This window comes from Lontra canadensis, unplaced genomic scaffold (genome assembly GCF_010015895.1).
Source record: "Lontra canadensis isolate GAN:19392208 unplaced genomic scaffold, GSC_riverotter_1.0 scaffold50, whole genome shotgun sequence".
Taxonomy (NCBI): domain Eukaryota; kingdom Metazoa; phylum Chordata; class Mammalia; order Carnivora; family Mustelidae; genus Lontra; species Lontra canadensis.
This window is the reverse complement of record NW_022631044.1, coordinates 10,831,685-10,847,440: the sequence shown is the minus strand read 5'-3', so window position 1 is coordinate 10,847,440 and position 15,756 is coordinate 10,831,685. Positions and strand designations below refer to the sequence as shown.

The following is a 15,756-nucleotide window of genomic DNA, read 5'->3' as shown; positions in this document are numbered from 1 at the left end:
CACGGAATCATGAACAAGACAAGGTATGAGTAGCCTTGCAGGACATCAGAAAGCTCTCTGAAGTTCCATGATTCTTGAATTTCAGTGTGCACTTTAACTCTAGAAGGGCTTCTGTCCCCCATATCTAGAGATTCTGATTTAGGAGATTTAAGACAAGGCACAGCAACCTGCTTTCAACACCTTTCTCCAAGTGAGTTTCAGATCTGCAGAGTACACTTGGAGAAATACTGTCCAGTTTGAAATCACTTATTAATCAGTTCATTTTGGGTAATGCCAGGCAGGTACAACCCACCCAACTGTCTTCACATTCTACTCATGTTTCCTGCCACTTTCAGGAAGTTATCATAAGAAAGAAACCTGGGGCACCTGGGTGGCTCAGTCAATTGGGCGGCTGCGTTCAGCTCCGGTCATGATCCCAGGATCCTTAGGGTTGAGCCTCACATAGGGCTTCCTACTCGGAGGAGAATCTGCTTCTCCCTCTCCCTCTGCTTGCCACACTGCCTACTTGTGCTCTCTATCTCTCTGTCAAATAAGAAAGAAAGAAAGAAAGAAAGAAAGAAAGAAAGAAAGAAAGAAAGAAGGAAAGAAAGAAGCCTGCTCAAATGACTAGCTGAATTTCAGTCACACAGGGGCTTTACCCCTACCTACCCTGCTCTATCAGTCCTGCTAGCCTATAAAAGGAAGAAATGATGCAGACATAATTTGTTAATGAATCTGTGTGTTGACCATGAGTTCCTCATCCTTAGTGCCTATGATGTACTCTTTAGCTCCTGATCTAGAATCTTCCCAGGGTTTTAGGGTCAAGCTCACTAGTTGGTAGTTAACAAAACCGCCTTTAGAAAATTGAAACTGCCAGGGTGGCTGGGTGGCTCAGTTGGTTAAGTGACTGCCTTCAGCTCAGGTAACGATCCTGTGGAGTCCCAGGATGGAGTCCCACATTGGGCTCCCAGGTCCATGGGGATTCTGCTTCTCCCTCTGACCTTCTCCCCTCTTATGCTCTCTCGCTCTCTCTCAAATAAATAAATAAAATCTTAAAAAAAGAGAGAAAGAAAATTAAAACCACCTTCTCTGTCTCCAGTCATTTGGAAAATCTGCTATCCTTTAAAAGCTCTCAAAGATCATGGACAACTGCAGGTTCTTTCTGAATCCATCCTGGAATGTCATTCATTCAGTCCCAAACACCTGAACCCATTTAGAGAAGCTTTACCTTGTGGAGCTTTCACTCTCCCTCACCAGCCAATGATCAATCTAGGGATGCCTGGGTGGCTCACTCAGTTAAGCCACTGCCTTAGGCTCAGGTCATGATCCCAGAGTCCTGGGATCCAGCCCCTCATTGGGCTCCTTGCTCAGCGGGCAGCCTGCTTCTCTCTCTGACTCTGCCTGCCACTCTGCCTGCTTGTGCTCAATCTCTCTCTCTGACAAATAAATAAATAAAATTTTTTTTTAAAAAGAAGTATTTTTTTTTAAATGATATATCTATGCATTTAGGTTGAAGATCATTTTCCTTGATGGAAAGGACAGAGCAAAATTAAGATTTTTTAGAAATTCCACTTTCTCTGTTTCATCCATCAATAATATCAGTTCCAAACACATCCTCTTTTTCATCTCTTGCTGTAATCATAACTTAAAGTACCCCCCCCCCAAGTCTTCCTTGGCAATTCTTACAAGCCACTGCTCATTCAAGATTTTATTTTCCAGTTGCTATTACAGAGCTAAGCCTCCTTCTTACATTTGCATTACTCTGGCTTTCATGTACCTTGTTTTGGAAACTGATTTTAGTTTGTCAAAAAAAAAAAAAAAAAACTGGAGCCAGATGATATATACAAAGGGGCTCATTAGGCTAGTATTATTTTTTAAATTTTCTAAAATAAAAAGTCAAATAAATACATATAAATATATAAATACAAATGTTTATGTAAACACAAAGAGAAAGAGATGCCCCATTTTCTTCTTCATTGGGATGTACTTTGATCCTTAAACTTTCTTTTATTGGTTGGGATAATTCAGTTTTAATTGAAGTGTGAATTGTACTTTCTCTGAACCCCCAATATTTTTATCTTCCAGCCTAGATTCCTCTGCCATTTTTCTCTGCTTTTTCTTTGCATTGTTTGACATCTACCTCTCAAAAAGGAAGGATAAAGGGCTCCACAACGAGGGGTGATCGCAGCTCTCGGCACCTGGCCCAGCTTCAAACTGTTTATTGTTCAGGAAATTCTCTGCAAGCTCAGCTTGGAGGATGATCACTCCACGCCCCAAGTGCATATGGTTGGTCAAAGCATACAATTTTGATGTTGAGCATGATGCTCTGAACACTGAAATGGCCATCAATGAAATGACCAGAGGTGAGGATGAGGTCACCATTGTCAACATTTTAACCAACAGCAGCGATGAACAGAGATGGGATATTGCTTTGCCTACCAGAGAAGGATCTAAAAGGAACTTGAATCAGCATGGAAATCAGCCTTGTCCAGTCCCTTGAAGACTGTGATTTGGGGCCTAATGAAAACACCTACTCAGCCTGATGCTTCTGAGCTGAAAGCCTCTATGAAGAGGTTGAGGACTGATGAGGACTCCCTCACTGTGATGATCTGCTCAAGGACCAACCAAGAGCTTCAGGAAATTAATAGGGTCTACAAGGAAATGTACAAGACTGATCTGGAGGACATCATTTCTGACACATCTGGTGACTTCCACAAGCTGATGGTTGCCCTTGCAAAGAGTAGAAGAGCAGAGGATGGCTCTGTCATTAATTATGAACTGACTAACCAAGATGCCTGGGATGTCTATGATGCTGGAGTGAAGAGGAAAGGAACTGATATGCCCAAGGGGATCAGTATCATGACCAAGTGTGTATCACCTTCAGAAAGTATTTGAAAGGTGCGAGAGCAATAGTCCTTATGACATGCTGCAGAGCGTCAAGAAGGAGGTCAAAGGAGACCTGGAAAATGCTTTCCTGAACTGGGTCCAGAACATTCAAAACAAGTCCCTGTATTTTGCTGACTGACTGTATGACTCCATGAAAGGCAAGGGGACTCGCAATAAAGTCCTATTTAGAATCAAGACCGATCATGATCTCTCTCAGTGAAGCAGACAGCTTGGAAATTAGGTCTGAATTCAAAAGAAAGTAGAGCAAGTCCCTGTACTACTGCATCCATCAAGACATGAGGGTGACTGCCAAAAAGCACAGCTATACCTGGGTCAACGGGGGGTGGGGGTGACTGAGGCTTACGACAGCATGAACATCCAGGAGTGGTGCTCCTTTGTTTCCAGCTAACAGTTCTAGAATATAGCCCTGCGAGGATGACATTAGCATCACCCCTCCCCATCCTTATTTCAGTTGCCTAAGCACTGCCTGTTTCTCATGTTTAGTCTCTTCTTTTAGCCAAAGAAATGAACATACCAAAGAGTTGGAAGTGAAATCTATGATATGAAATACTTTGCCTCTTGTATACTGTGTCATAAACAGATGAATAAACTGAATTTTTACTCTAAAAAAAAAAAGGGTAGGATACATTCAATTATGCCTGTTTCTCTCATCCTATCAGGAATACAAATTTTAAAAAGTTATCAGTTTATTATTAGACTAGATTATTTCTGCCATTATCCTTTAGGACAGTCCTCCTTTGTAGCAGAACGAACCTCACCCATGAGCTTGTGAGAAACACAAATTCATGGGTCCCACCAAACTACTATATCAGAATCTCTAAGGAAGGGGCCTGGGAAACTCTCCAAATGAGTCCTACGCATATTAGAGTTGAGAACCACTATTTTATTCAAGAGCTGTCGATGTGCTTTCAACCAAATGTGATTTCCATCAAGTGCCTAGACAATGGGAGTCTCTCATACTACTGTAAACACTAACCTTTAGGACTACCTTATAATCTGTAATTCATCATCTTCTTCCCTTGGCCAAAGGTCATTCAACACACTTCCATTCCTGAATCTATCTCATTTCTCTCTTTTTTATTCTCCTCTGGAAGGTGTGCAGCATCCTTCCACTCATAGGATCTCAAATCTCAGTGTAGGTATATAATTTCTTGCCATACCACACTATTATATATCTCCTCTTAACACATCTGACTCATAAAAAAGGTATCCTAACATTGCTATATTCAAGTGGTAAGCCCAAATCCAGAAAGTCATCATGACAGTCATGGCATACTTATTACTATCCCTTATAATCTCGACTTTATCATTCAAATTTTGTTTACTGTTATAAAGATTTGGAGACTCTAAGTACTACACGTAGCTAGAGTCCATACTGTTGTCTTTTTTGAGTTTCTGGATACTGCTCCCATTTATTCTGCTTACCATGTCTTACTTGATGTCTAACGGGTTTTATCAGTTAATCTGCTTGTTTTTATCCTCTCTAGCAGTATTCAATCTAAAACTGTCCTAACCAGATCAGTTCCTAAGAAAACACACACAGATGTATTCTACCTCTCCCTCCATATTCTCCAAAACTCAGAGGAAGACGTTGATAATATAATCTGCAAGCTTTTCTTCCTAAGCTTTCAAATTAGTGCTTTTATAATTATGATAAATAAAAACTATAGCTGTAGCCAGAAAGGGATTGATAAGGCTGAATATGAAGGAATTAATAGAAATTTAATAGTTTGATTTAAAAAAAAAAAAACCTTACTTGAGGTTATCCTTTTTCTTGGTTCTTTTGTAAGCAGATACATAATATCACCATGCTGATAAAAAAATTATCTGGTTTCAAATCAATACACCTGTGATCATAATTTTCTTCTCTAGAAGTGGAATCACTGAATCATTCAAATTCACTCAATTGTATATTCCACTCTGAATTATGAGACAACTAGCATGAATCAACTCCAACATAATAATTTATTGTATACACAAATAAGTTCTAAGTTTTACAAGATCTAAGTTGAAAAACTACCATGTAGAAGAAACATGTCACTAGAGAAGTCACAGAATTTATATTCAAAATTTAAGAATAATCTGAAAATGTGTAATTTGTTTAAATTAGGATATGTAACAAGTAAGTTAACTAGTTTGGAAAGCAATTTATATTCACTCCACATAACATATCTCAACTCCAAGGAAGTAACAAAAGACAGTAATAAAGAAAGTAAGCAAACATAATAATATTTAAAAAATCACAAAATGAACCATAACCACAATTTATTAAAGAAAACTGGGTTCTGAAAATTCTATACAGTGTGTAACACTGTGTACTTTTTGAATAAATTATTCTTAAGAAATGAATGAGTAAAAATATACTACTCAATACAAAGGAAAACAATGAGTCACATAACACACTACACTGTGGAAATGTATTAATTCCCCAATAATTGGAATAGTCACATATTTCTGTTAAATAGTTTAGTGGTTAAAATCAGTTACAAGAAGTAAGTAGAGGTTTTGTTTTTTTTTTTTAAGATTTTATTTATTTGACAGACGGAGATCACAAGTAGGCAGAGAAGCAGGCAGAGAGAGAGGGGGAAGCAGGTTCCCCGTCGAGCAGAGAGCCTGATGCAGGGCTCGATCCCAGCACCCTGGGATCATAACCTGAGCCGAAGGCAGAGGCTTTAACACACTGAGCCACCCAGGCGCCCCATAAGTAGAGTTTAATCAGAATAATTCTTTAAAAAAAATAGCATTTTCTATTTCCAATATGGAATATAAGCACTTCATAAGTATTCAATAAATATTAAATGGATATGTTAAAATGATCACTTAAGTGATAAAAATGGAAAATATAAATTTTAATGTCAAAATATAAACTCTGAGAGAAAGAGTTTGGTGTCAAGATATATAACCACACTCAGAAAATATGCTTCTTATTTCTACTTTTGATACTCAAACACTGCAACTTTTTACAAGCCACTCAGCTTTCACAAGTCTGTTTCTTGCTACCAAAATTGGATCCTGAAAATGACCTATCAATGAGAAATGCTTTGATGATTGACTAGAAAATAATTTTATGTTTATAATCCTCCATACATCATTATCCCCTTTCTCCTATTTGTTCTGTCATCTTGCCATTGACAGAGATACTACTTAAAACCATTCTACTCTTCTTCACTTCCCAGCACTTCTCTATCATTCATCTAGCTTCATCAGGTCTTAAATCAATCTTCAGCCTTTGGGGAGCTAATAAACATATTATTTGCTCCAACAAAAAAAATATTTTGTTCAGCCAAAGAAAGTGATAGTATGAGATATAATGTTCTAGTGATGTTTTCAGATTCTTATGGAAAAGACACACATGTAAATGGGTATGTTCATAACTCGTTGTAATTTGAAATTACAAAGGTCCTTTTCCCTATAGGATAGTTTTATGTTTTCATGTCAGTTTTGACACACAAGAATGTTACAGTAATGACTACTATTATTTTTTTCACTAAACAAAGGAAAAAAGTTAAAATAAACATGAGGCTATTTCTTTCCCTTTTCCTGTTGACTAAAAGGGGTGCCATCTTTTTACATTTTACTCCAGAAAATAAGATTCATCATAACTGAAATGACCCTATCCCTGGACCATTATAATATGCATACATCTATCTCCAAAACATCTCTGAAGTTCTGGCCAAATATCTTTCTCTGACCAATATGCCTCATACAGATCTAAAGTTTAATGAATATGTGCTATAGAATGAGGACCTTTATTTTATTTTTTTTAAAGATTTTATCTATTTATTTGACACACAAGATCACAAGTAGGCAGAGAGGCAGCCAGAGAGGGGGCAGGAAGCAGGCTCCCTGCTGAGCAGAGAGGCTGATGTGGGGCTTGATCCCAGGACCCTGAGATCATGACCTGAGCCGAAGGCAGAGGCTTAACCCACTGAGGCACACAGGTGCCCCAAGGACCTTTAAAAAAAAAAAAAAAAAAAAAGTCCTTTCAACAGCCTAAGGAACACTGTCTTCTTCACTAAGTCTTCAAAAAGTGACTTAAACTAGTCACTTCAAACTAGAAAATAAACTTGAAAATAAGAGAAATTCTCTGAAATCTCTACCTTTCAATTCCTTTAGAGGACTCCTGACCTTTGGGATTTTCATGCTCAAAGGCACTATGCTTTTATTATATAACTTCCCACAGAAAACTGAACCATGTGATATTCTCAGTCCTGGTGACACAATAAATATTAAAAACTAAAACAAAACAAACAAACAAAAAAACCAATCCTATGATAAACTAACTTAGTAATTCGTTTTCTCACCCATTCATTCAACATTATTAAGCATTCAATAAGTACATCATTCAATAAGCACACACCAAAAAAAACCCTAGAAAATACAACATTGTAAGGAATATTTTTACATCTCCATTTTTGAGATATTTCTAGCATGCATTTCACATATAATTTTATGCATTTAAATTACCTTACCTCTCTTACAGATAGTTGTGGTGGAAAGGAGACCGAAAATACCAAGTTGGTAAATTCAAACCCAGAGGCCTCAACTTTTTGGCACACCTAAAAAAGTATTACATAAAAGCATTTTTTATTACATAAAACAGTAATTTATATATATATAAATTCTCAGGAATTGCTGAAAATTTTACATTAATCTTCATAACATGGATTTTTGGTCCAGGAAATGGCACTACACCTCTAAACTTTCACCTCAGGGAATTCTCATAAGCATCCCAAAATTCCAAAATCAAGTATTTGCTAACTATGACCCTGAAAATTGGTATCATGAGATGTCAACACAGCCAGGACTTACTTGCAGAACAATCTGTTGAATGTCAGAATAGTTTTCTTTTAGATCACCTCACAACTTAAAAAAGATTTTTAAACAAAATTAAGCCGAATTTGGCACTCCTGACAGCTGAAAACAAAAGGCAATCCCACATTCAATCATGTACCTTCCACAAGACTGTAACACTTGTCTTTTCAAGACACTAATAGATATGACTAAGAGCTCTTCTCTAACTCCTTAGCTATGTTAAACAGCAGAGGGAAAAGCATTTATATTTTTCTTCAGTTAAGTAGCACTCCTGACTCAAATACATGGACACCTACTTCATTAATTTTCAGTTACCTTGTTAATAAAAAAGTAATTGGAGAATAGTAGGCTTGTTTTATTTTTTAATTAAGAAATCTTTTAATGATCCATTGGTGTAAAACAAGCTGAAATGAATGGTATTGTTACTTTAGATACAAGAATTCTAGGCTTTAAGATCAAAAATTTCTACATAATTGCACATATAATAAAAAACAAATTATTTACCTTTTTAATGAACTCTTTTTCACAGAATTCTTGAAGAATTCCTAGACACACATTGCACACATTCAAATTTGAGTTCTTGGAAGCAATGCTACCATCTTCAGTAACGGAGACCCTTCCCTCTCCATTCTGACTCAGATTATCAATCCCATCAATCCCATCTTCTAGTTCTTGTAGTCGAATTTTCTTGGGAGGTGGGTTTGGAACTTCCAAAATTAATTCATCTTTTTCAGTTTCCAGAAATTTCTGTAGTTCATTGAGCAAGTCCTGGAAAGTTAATTTGAAAAAAGTAATAACCCTTTTACAATGACCTTAAGGTTAGGATGAAAATAGGAGTGAAATTATGATATACTGCAGACTTACACAATGTTGATTTATATCAATTTTGGAGCAATGGATTAATTTTATTAGCCAGCGTTGGATTTCTGGGGAATTTAAAGAAAATTTAAAGAATTTAAAGAAAACTACCTAATGCCCACAATATGTGTGAATATTTTTCCAAAAGGGTTTCACATATTAGTGAAGCTAAAGTCCTAAAGCTGAGGCAGAAGATTCCATTAACAAATTTATTACAGGCATGACTCATTTTACTATGCTTCAGTATATTGTGCTTTGCAGATACTGCATCTTTATAAATTGAAGGTTTGTGGCAACCTTATATCAAGCAAGTCTATCACACCATTTTTCCAACAGGATTTGTTCACTTTGTGTCTCTGTGTCACATTTTAGTAATTCTCAAAATATTTGAAACTTTTTTATTATTTTACTTGTGACAGTGATCTGTGATCAGGGACCACAACATGTTGAAAGCTTAGATGATGGTTAGCACTTTTTAGCAATAAATTATTTTTTAATTAAGTATGTACATTTTTTAGATATAATGCTATTATACAACAGACTACAGTATGTAAGTTCCATCTATACTGGGAAACCAAAAAATTCATTTGACTCATTTCACTGTGATACTTGCTTTATTATGGTGGTCTGGTACCAAACCCACGATATCTATGAGGTATACCTGTGATTTGGTTTGTAGTTATGTTGTGAGGGTCATTTACTTGCTAATTTTAGTAAAAACAAACAAAATTCAAATCTAACCATTAATAAATAGAAATACAAACTGAATTTCCATTCTTGCTAGGTTATTTAATAATCTCACAATCACTAAAACATCTGTACAATATTTATTAATATGAAATCTGAAAAATTAGAAATTATACATCTAACAAGTAAAAGTAATTTCAAGACAAGTCACTAAACAAAGGTAAACAGTTGCCAGCAATGCTGAAAATTGGCAGAGTAATTACAAAAACCATTTATATGCATTAACTTTAAAGAAGCCCTCCACTACATTCTGGTTTGCCTCATTTCTGTGACCCTTTGTACTAAAATGTTAAAGTTGCATCCTTTAAAAACCTTTCTCATATTTCAGACATTCCACCCATCTAAATACTCACAGGACTTTTTCTCTGTCTTGCCTAATTAGACAGATTTTATTGTTCAATTGTTAAATAGATGTCCCTTTAAAACTTACTCAGATTACAATTTACTGACTTTAAGAAAAAAATATCTCACTCAAACAAATTTAATTCATTTTATTAGGACAGTAGCTCTATTTCATCGTTAACAGAAATACTAATATATACATACACATATAGGTATATTATGACCCACACAAATATGTTTATTACCTAAGTTCATAATTCCAGTATAACATAGTACATGTATATGTATGTGTACATAGTTAGATGACTACAAAGATCAAAATTTAAGTACATTTACAAAAAAAATTGTCTTCAAATATTTTCATGTTTATTTACATAAAATGATACAAATAAAAGTTGGCAACACTAAGTCTCTTTATTTAATATATATTTTAAATCTTAAAACATATTTTAAATATGAAAACAAAAGCATAGAATAATAGAATCATATAATGTGTCTGAAAAATGTGTAAGGAGAATTATACAAAACCAATCTGATTACTTCATAGTCATAGTGTATATAAATGAATATACACACATATATTAATCATCATAGCATATGTATCATTTTCAAAGTGTTTTCACATACTTTATTAGAAATTGTCCCTTAAAATCCTGTGAGGTGATGTTATCATCATTCCCATTTAGAGAGGAGAAAACTGAAGCTGGAACTGGAATTCAAATCCATGTCTTCTAGCTCCAAATTCTAGGCTTTGGATTCAGACAGACAGTTCATATCCTAGCTTGCTCACTTAATAGCTGTGTAACTTTGGGCAGGTTGTTTAACCTCTCTGTGCCTCAGTTTCTTCATCTGAAAATAGAGACAATCATAGCATGTACTTACCTAATAGGTTATTATTAGGATTAGATGAGAGCTTGACATATAAAAATGTTATTTGAATATTAGATATAATTATTATTTCCAAAATAATAGAAAGAACTAATACATAAGGAAAATGATTGATACCTTTAACTTCTAAGCAATTTTTAAAAATTGTAAGAAACTGAGTGTGCATGTGTGTGTGTGTATACATACTGTTTAGATAGGTATATATTTATATATATATATAATTACTATCTGTCTCTAAAAAGAATGTCACTAATGGAATCAAGTATACTTGACAAAATATGTTACATATTTTTGTGAAAGTATTCTGTTAATAGTCAAAGCTCTCTGCACATTACTATAAATGTTAAAGATCCCTGTGTATTATTTTTGCTGTATTAATAGCAGTAAATAACAATGATAAGCATTTACTTCTAGATGGTTGCAAATACCTATTTGTAAGTATAAATGGTAATACAGAAAACAGAAAAAGAAAAAAATGCAGCCAAATCCACAAAGCTTCCACTTAATAAAAGATCTCAGGACTGTCTTCCTCCTCCTGTCATATCTCACTAATATCTGGTTAGAAGTACTATTTTGTGGTATCTGTGTTCTCTTTAGGAAAGGTATATACAAACATCAAATGCACCAGGGACTTGCTCCACAAAGATCCCACTACATTAGATGTTAAATATAATCACTTAAGAAGGAACTTAAGGTTTTATGGTACTAAAAGGAAATTCCAAATTTACCATTATCATTAATTTTTTTATCATAGTTTTTTAATTTAATGAAGAGCTATGGACAGATACTTGCCCTCAAATGTACAGGTATTCATTTTAGAATAGAGAAACTTTCTTTAGAAACAAAATGGAAGTACCTTGTAGGGAAGTTTGTAAGGTGCATGAAAATCCACACCACAGAATCTGAAAATACATCTTGGACAGGTACCAGTACTGAGCAATAACTGGGCCACATGCTTGTTTTCCTCTGCCAGTGGAAACATATTGACTAATTGTAACTAGAAAGAAAGAAAAAGTAAAAGTAATGAACATCTTTTGTGTTCTACTTTCACAGACAAGTATGTCAACACCTTTAGGGATAAAACTAACTTTTATTCGAAAACATTATTTTGTACTCTCCAATAATAACCTTTTCATTATATGCATATTGAAACATAAACTTAAAAGACATTTATTAGATGGGCCAGATAAAAGTTTCTAATTATCAAGGAATTTAGTGTAGCATTCTGGATTATGATAAAGTATATCAATATAACTAAATCAATAAAAGGAAATAAAAATAAAAATAATCAGGGCATCTGGGGGCTCAGTGGGTTAAGCCTCTGCCTTCGGCCCAGGTCATTATCTCAGGGTCCTGGGATCTAGCCCCACATTGGGCTCTCTGCTCAGTGTGGGACCTGCTTCCCCCTCCCCCTCTGCCTGCCTCTCTGCCTACTTGTTATCTCTGTCAAATAAATAGAATCTTCAAAAAATAAATAAATAAAAGTAATCAAGAATGGTTGTCTCTGAGGAGGGTAATAAAAACAAAGAATATAGAGTGAAGTTTTGTTATATTGTACCATACACTATTGTTTGAGAACACAAAGTAGTAAAGTCAATATAAGCTTTTCCTATTAGAAATTAAAAATGAAAAAAAAAAATGAGTTTGCCAGGAAAAAAAATCAGATCAGTCTACATATTTTACTATCCTCAATGAGAGTTAAGCAGTCAAGTATTCAAACAAATTGATCAGCATATCTAAAAACACCAATTATACCTTGATTAAATAACTAAATGGCAACCAACTATTAGCAAAATGGGAAGAATCTGTTCCTTTCATGCACAAGTAAAACCTCCCCCCACCAAAAAACACCTACAAATTAAATGCAAAATAATTTAGAGTAATTCTCATCTAAAACAAGTTGTTACTTTTTACAATTTGAATAAATGCCCTTAGAAACAAATTAGAGAATAGAGTAAAATCTGATATAACTCTCTCGTTGCCAGGAATGAGGTGTACAAAAATTACATTACCCAATCATTCTGTTTTGCAAAAATAGATCTTCTGACTAATAAATCAGCTCACATTACTTTAAAACAAGGAACTATCAGTATTTTATAAAATAATGATTGCATGGCAATGTTGTGGTATGGTGCTCATACAGATAAAAAACAGTGGGCCACTCTTTAATTCATGTAGTTTCATAATTCAAATGAACTTGCTTGAAATTTGTGAGAGGGTGGAGCTCTTACCAATTCCTTACTATGAAGATGTGATTCTTAGAATTAGTTTGTTTTCCAACCCTTTAAAACCCACTACTTACTTGCAAGTTCTACATGTTTGTGGACACTTATCAAGAGTATATCCTTGACACAAAATAATGAGGAAGGTGGGTGTATACTTCAACAAAATCCTTCACCACAAAAATCAGCCAGGACTACAAAAGCAGATTGCCTCTGGCTAAGTTCCAATTCAGGTGACTACAGTATGGGAGCTGGCAGACCAGAAGAGAAAAAATTAAGACTTTGCCTGGATACACTAGTGAGAACTTTGAGACACAGGATGAAAGCTCTGATTTAGGATAGCCTAAGTATATTTGGGCTCAAGGGCATTTTCACAAAGGACACAGAATATATGGAAAACACCTTGTATACAGAGAAGTTCTGTGTGGTCATCATTATATACAAGTGATCTGAATTCCTTCTGCCTGGCCATTTACTCTGTTTGATTCTGAGAAAAGGGTTGGGATTCAGTGAGGGGCTGATTATCAGCATTTAAGGTATATCCCTCACTACAATCCCCTCCCAGAGAAACTTTCTGTCTCACTCTTTATCTTTTCTCTATCTTTCCATTGCTTAAGACAGGAGATTTCATTTAATTCAGAATTAACCTTTAACTCAGAAAGAGAAACCCTGGGGCACCTGGGTGGCTCAGTGGGTTAAGCCTCTGCCTTCCGCTTAGATCAGGATCTCAGGGTCCTGGGATTGAGTCCCGCATCGGGCTCTCTGCTCAGCGGGGAGCCTGCTTCCCCGCTCTCTCTCTGCCTGCCTCTCTGCATACTTGTGATCTCTCTCTGTCAAATAAATAAATAAAATATTTTTTTTAAAAAGAGAGAAACCCTTTGGTAAACAGTGCATGAGTAAGGTTTGTTTTTGTTTTTCATGAGTAAATTCTTTCAAAAACACTCTATATCAGAGCTTTCCCTGGGGATTTAAGTTAAATACTATTATTAAAGTGGATGCTTTCTATGGATAAGATCCGACCATTTGCATAACATGGATGGACGCAACAGGTTATTATGCTAAGTGAAGTAAGTTAGACTGAGAAAGACGAATACCATAAGATTTCACCCATAAGTGGAATTTAAAAAGAAAACAAAGCAAATGAATAAACAAAACGCAGAATCTCTATAAATATAAAGAACAAACTGGTGGTTGTCAGAGGAAAGAGGAGTGAGAAATACAGTTCCAGTTACAGAATAAGTCACTGGGATAAATGGCAATGATTTGTAATAGGTTGTAGGGTGGTAACAGATGGTAGCTGTATTTGGGTGAGCACAGAATACCCTATACAGAAGTTGAATCACCATGTTTTACACCTGAAACTAATGTAACATTGTATGTCAAGTACACTTAAATTAAAAGAAAAATTTTTAAACTGAAGGAAATGGATGCTCTCTTTCCTTTGGCTCAAAGACGGAATATTTATTTCTCCGATAGATACACTTAGAATTAAGGTTATCACGCAAAGTCTATAAATTACATATTACAATCTCTTGGCTCTGAGAAGTTCCCAAACCTGTTGAGAATTAGGAAACCTCCTGTCCTAAATAATTTGAAGCGGTATTTAAAAACAAAAAACCCTCTCCGTGTGTATGTGTCAGTAATGGCATGGTCTTCCAAACCCCCAGGATCATTTTCATTTAGCAACAATCTAGCGACTTCTCAAACAAGTTAACTTTAAAAGGAGGAAATGCGTTCTGTCTCAAATTTGGTCGTTTCATCTTGACGTATAGCCTGACAGGATTTCACAAATCATCAGAAATCAGTTGTTCCATATGAGATTCGTTACCCTTGAAAGCAAGCCCTGAGAAATGCATCCCATACTGTAAGGTTTTTATTGTCGGTCGCCTTCGTTAAGATTTTCGTTTTTCGTTTAAGTGCTTCTTTAACATAAAGAATTGGAACCAGTCATTGCAACAGAGTATCTTCCCACGTGCCAGGATCCTTACGGGGTTTGAGTCCCTTCTCCACAAACCTATGATAACTGGAGAAGACGATGGACTTCCTTTTCACCTCTGGGACTTACAGAAACCATTCGTTGCAAACAGAGGAGCAGGGCATGTGAAAAAACACCAAAATGGCCAGACCGAGTCTCACATCCCGTGATCTTTTCAACACTCATTTCCATTCAGAAGTGTGTCATTCGTCTCACGGGGGTGGGGGAGTGTGTGGATTTTTCAAAGGAGACCCTCACAGCTTTACTGTGCCACCGTTATACTTAATTGTGGAATCTACTCTAGACTCTCGAAAATTCACCCAAGGTCTAACCTCCAGTCTTCGGCCAAGAAAGCCCTTCCCCTCCTTCAGTCAGGTCCAAGAAACTCCCCGCTTATCCCTTCTTGCTAAGAAGGGCCTTGCTAACAAGGCCGTTCCAGCAGGAAGGAATCTACCCCTCCATCCACACCTCTCCTGCGCCCAGGTCGTACCCCCACCCCTCAGACCTTCCTGCCTCACCTTTTCCCGCGACGCTGGAGCCTGAGGTTTAACCCCTTCCGGCCCCCCAGAGGGAACGGGGAAGACTAAAGACAATGCACCTACTGCGTGTAGCAATTCTGTTCCCCGAGGAAACGAGAGCTTTAGAACGAAAGTACCAGGCCCTCCCGCAAGGGCTGAGGGAACTTTCTCCTCTTCTTGTTTGTGGGAAAACCAGAAAAACTGCGAGGGGCGCCGCCACAACCCCACATCCCACTGCCACCCACGGCGGGGTATTAGTGCGTGGGACAGAGCTCCCGGCCAGATCGGACCAGTCCCAGAGAGGCCTCCGTGGGACTCTGACGTCTAGGACGTGGTAGTCGCTGCCAGAAATATCGATGAGCCCTTACCCTCAGGTTTAGAGTGGAAATTCTTGCTAAGGCAAATAAAAAGAGAGTGTTCCCCACGCCGGTGGATTAATGGCATCCTCCTTTCCTCAGGTCCCTGGCAAAGAACCACAAACGACGTCCTAAATGCTGGGGAGGGC

General features: G+C 36.5%; 1 protein-coding gene across 6 annotated transcripts in view; it reads right to left on the bottom strand.

The window, feature by feature from the left end:
* PUS10 (pseudouridine synthase 10) overlaps positions 1-15,505 on the bottom strand; it is a 74,198-nt gene extending 58,693 nt beyond the window's left edge. For 3 of the 6 annotated variants that reach the window (XM_032873860.1, XM_032873858.1, XM_032873864.1), the window contains exons 1-4: positions 15,332-15,504; positions 11,393-11,533; positions 8,206-8,469; positions 7,359-7,445 (exon numbers count right to left, since the gene is read on the bottom strand). In XM_032873860.1, coding sequence (XP_032729751.1) covers positions 7,359-7,445; positions 8,206-8,469; positions 11,393-11,518 — 477 coding nt within the window. In that variant the 5' untranslated portion in view covers positions 11,519-11,533; positions 15,332-15,504. The other 3 variants (XM_032873861.1, XM_032873863.1, XM_032873859.1) reach the window with 3 other exon arrangements.
* Positions 15,506-15,756: the final 251 nt, after the last annotated feature.